Source organism: Octopus bimaculoides, chromosome 10 (genome assembly GCF_001194135.2).
Source record: "Octopus bimaculoides isolate UCB-OBI-ISO-001 chromosome 10, ASM119413v2, whole genome shotgun sequence".
Classification (NCBI taxonomy): domain Eukaryota; kingdom Metazoa; phylum Mollusca; class Cephalopoda; order Octopoda; family Octopodidae; genus Octopus; species Octopus bimaculoides.
Genome location: NC_068990.1, coordinates 54502641 through 54505833, shown reverse-complemented (window position 1 = coordinate 54505833; position 3193 = coordinate 54502641). Strand labels below are relative to the sequence as shown.

The 3193-nt window shown below is 36.2% G+C and overlaps 1 protein-coding gene across 1 annotated transcript in view; it reads left to right on the top strand.

Moving 5' to 3' along the window:
- LOC106881235 (prolyl 4-hydroxylase subunit alpha-3) overlaps positions 1 to 3193 on the top strand; it is a 40152-nt gene that overhangs the window by 31773 nt on the left and 5186 nt on the right. The window contains exons 6-7 of the mRNA XM_052971004.1: positions 350 to 418; positions 1417 to 1513. Of these exons, the coding sequence (XP_052826964.1) occupies positions 350 to 418; positions 1417 to 1513 (166 nt within the window). The remainder of the gene's footprint in view (positions 1 to 349; positions 419 to 1416; positions 1514 to 3193) is intronic.

Genomic DNA, 3193 nt, shown 5'->3' with positions numbered 1-3193 from the left:
AGATTAGTATAGTGATCTTACTCCCTGTGACAATTGATTTTTTCCTTTTTGGTTTTATATTGTATATAGTCACTTTTGTTTTATATATATATATATATATATATATATATATATATATATATATAAGATAGACAGATAGATATGTATGTTTGTATACATGTGTGTATATATGCATGCATGAGTATGCATATGTGTTGCACATGTGTGTACATGGGTGTTAGTGTGTAAAAGTTATTTGGATGTAACTTTTAGATTTAAGGGTATTAATTATCATATGAAATGAAATCCAAACATATTATTAACAACTTTGTTCCAATTTCACCAGTGGAAATCTTTTATTATTTTCCAGCTAAGTGATGTCCTAATGGGAGGTGCAACAGTGTTCCCCAAACTTAACATCCATGTACCAATTGTAAAGGTTTGACTTAACTGTTTCATTACTATATATCTGACAAAATATATTAGTTATGCATCTCAATTATTTTTGAGGGGTTTTAATTAAATGAAAATTTTGTTGTTAACTTAACTAAGCAAAAATGTTCTTATGAATGTGGTCTTGACTAAAATGTAAACATTCTCAAATAAGAGGGTTTACATCATAGAACCAAAACTAGTCTCAAGGTTGGGCAGTATCTTTTATCTTTTGTCTTTTATCTGTTTCAATCATTAGACTGTGGCCATGCTGAGGCACCACCTTGAAGAACTTTTGGTCAAACGAATCAATGCCAGTACTTATTTTTTTGTTTTTTTGTTAAGCCTGGCACTTATTCTATTTTTGCCAAACTGCTAAGTTACAGGGACATATCAACATCAGTTGTCAAGTGGTGGTGGGGTACAAATACAGGCACAAAGATACACACACACACACACACACACACACACACACACAGACATGACAGGCTTCTTTCGGTTTCCATCTGCCAGATCCATTCACAAGGCTTTGGTCACTTGAGGCTATAGTAGAAGACACTTGCCCAAGGTGCCATGCAATAGGACTGAACCCTGAACCATGTGGTTAGGAAGCAAGCTTCTTATCACACAACCATGCCTACACCTATAAAAAGATTTTTTTTTGTTTCATAAAAATTCAATTTCTCAACTCTTTGCACTGTATCATATTTTTCAGTGAATGGCGAAATTGGTAGAGCAACAAACTGAATGCCTTGAACTGTTTACTTGTGATTCCCCAATATTCATTCTATTGTCACTAGTAACCTTTCATCTTTGTAACAGTGATATACTAGGATCAATATAAATGACTGCTCTCTCTCCTAATGTTTGTGGTTTTGTATTTCAGTTAGAAATCATTATTTGAAATCATACACTATGTAATACGTTATGATAATTTCTTCCATTAAATCCCACACCACATGGTTTAATATTTCTTTTTTGTTGTTGTTGTTGTTATTGTTATAGGGTGCAGCAGCTGTGTGGTACAACTTACATCGCAATGGGACACCAGATACACGTCTGCTCCATGGAGGTTGCCCAGTTATATTTGGTGACAAATGGAGTAAGAGTAACTTTTCATTGTTTTCTAGAATAACTAAACATTAACAATTGTGCATATATGTGCTTGAATGTGTGTGAGTTTGTGTACATGTGGGTGTGTTTGTGTGTGTGTATGTCTGGCTTTAAGGATCTGTATGTATGTATGTAAGTACGTGTGTGTGTGTGTGTGTGTGTGTATATCTTTTATATAACAAAACTGAAGATGTGTGTGTGTATATCTTTTATATAACAAAACTGAAGATGAGTGTGTGTGTGTGTGTGTGTGTAAAGGCCTTTTTCTTGATCCCCCTTAAAATCAATATTTTTCATCCGATTTTGTTCACACTGGGAACATACATCACTTATGTTCCAGAGATGGTCATAGACTCTTCAAATTTTCCACATAATGAGTAATACTGCCCCTAGGGGGCGAAAATACCTTCTCATAGGTAAATAACAAATACCAAAGATCATTGCTTCGGGGGACATTACTCTTGATGAATAGTTATGCTACTTTCACTTCATCTTCTACTACAGTTTTTACACTGCCCATTCACTGGGTCAGCCTACAACCCAGTTTTCAGAAATGCTCCTTAAAATCAGCAATGGACAAATTGCATGCAATGACAATGGATACATTGACACTACCATCATTGGCCATGATGTCTCCAGCCTTGACTACTTATGTTCTGCTATTTACCCAAATCTTACAACGGAATACATAAAACCAGATTGGCTTCACGACAGGTCTGTTCTTGCACCTACAAATGCAGCTGTCACCACTCTTAACTACAACTTACTCAGTAAGCTACCTTCTCAAGAATGTTGTTACAGATCAGTTGACACCATTACTAATCTCAATCAGGTTGCACACTTTCCAACAGAATTTCTCAATTCCCAAGATCCTCCAGGACTCCCTCCCCATGAACTTCACTTAAAAGTTGGCTGCCCTGTTATCTTCCTACACAATCTATATGCACCCACACTATACAATGGAACTCGCCTTGTGGTCAAACAAATGATAGACCACATCATTGAAGCCCAAATTATCATGGGACATGGCAAAAATGATACCGTATTTATTCTGAAATTTCCACTAACCCCAACAGACTGCCCCTACCCTATGCAGAGACTTCAGTTCCCTCTCAAACTCAGCTTCGCCATGACAATTAACAAAGCACAAGGTCAATCATTGAAAGTTGTCAGATTGGACCTTCGAACGTCATGCTTTTCACATGGACAGTTCTACATCAATTGTTCCAGCCATCCAGACAACTAATTCATCTACACTCCTGAAGGCAAAACCAAAAATGTCATCTACAAAGCAGCCCTACAGTAGTTACTCCTCTACTGCAATCTTCATATCTACGCTAAACTGTAGCCACAGGCAATTCATTTCTATGATTGTTGTTAACAGTAGATGCAGGGGGAAAGAGTGAGAGAAAGTTGTGGCAAAAGAGTCAGCCAAAGTTTACCATTACCTTCTGCCAGAGCTGCATGGAGCTTAGGTGTTTCACTTATAAACAGACACATTGCCCAGTCTGAGATTCAAACTCATGATCCCTTAACTGTGAGTCCACAGCTCTAACCACTAGGCCATGTGCTTCCACATTTGTGTACTTACTTGGGTATATATACATATATATGTTTACATATATATAAATATATATATATATATATATATATATATATATATATATAT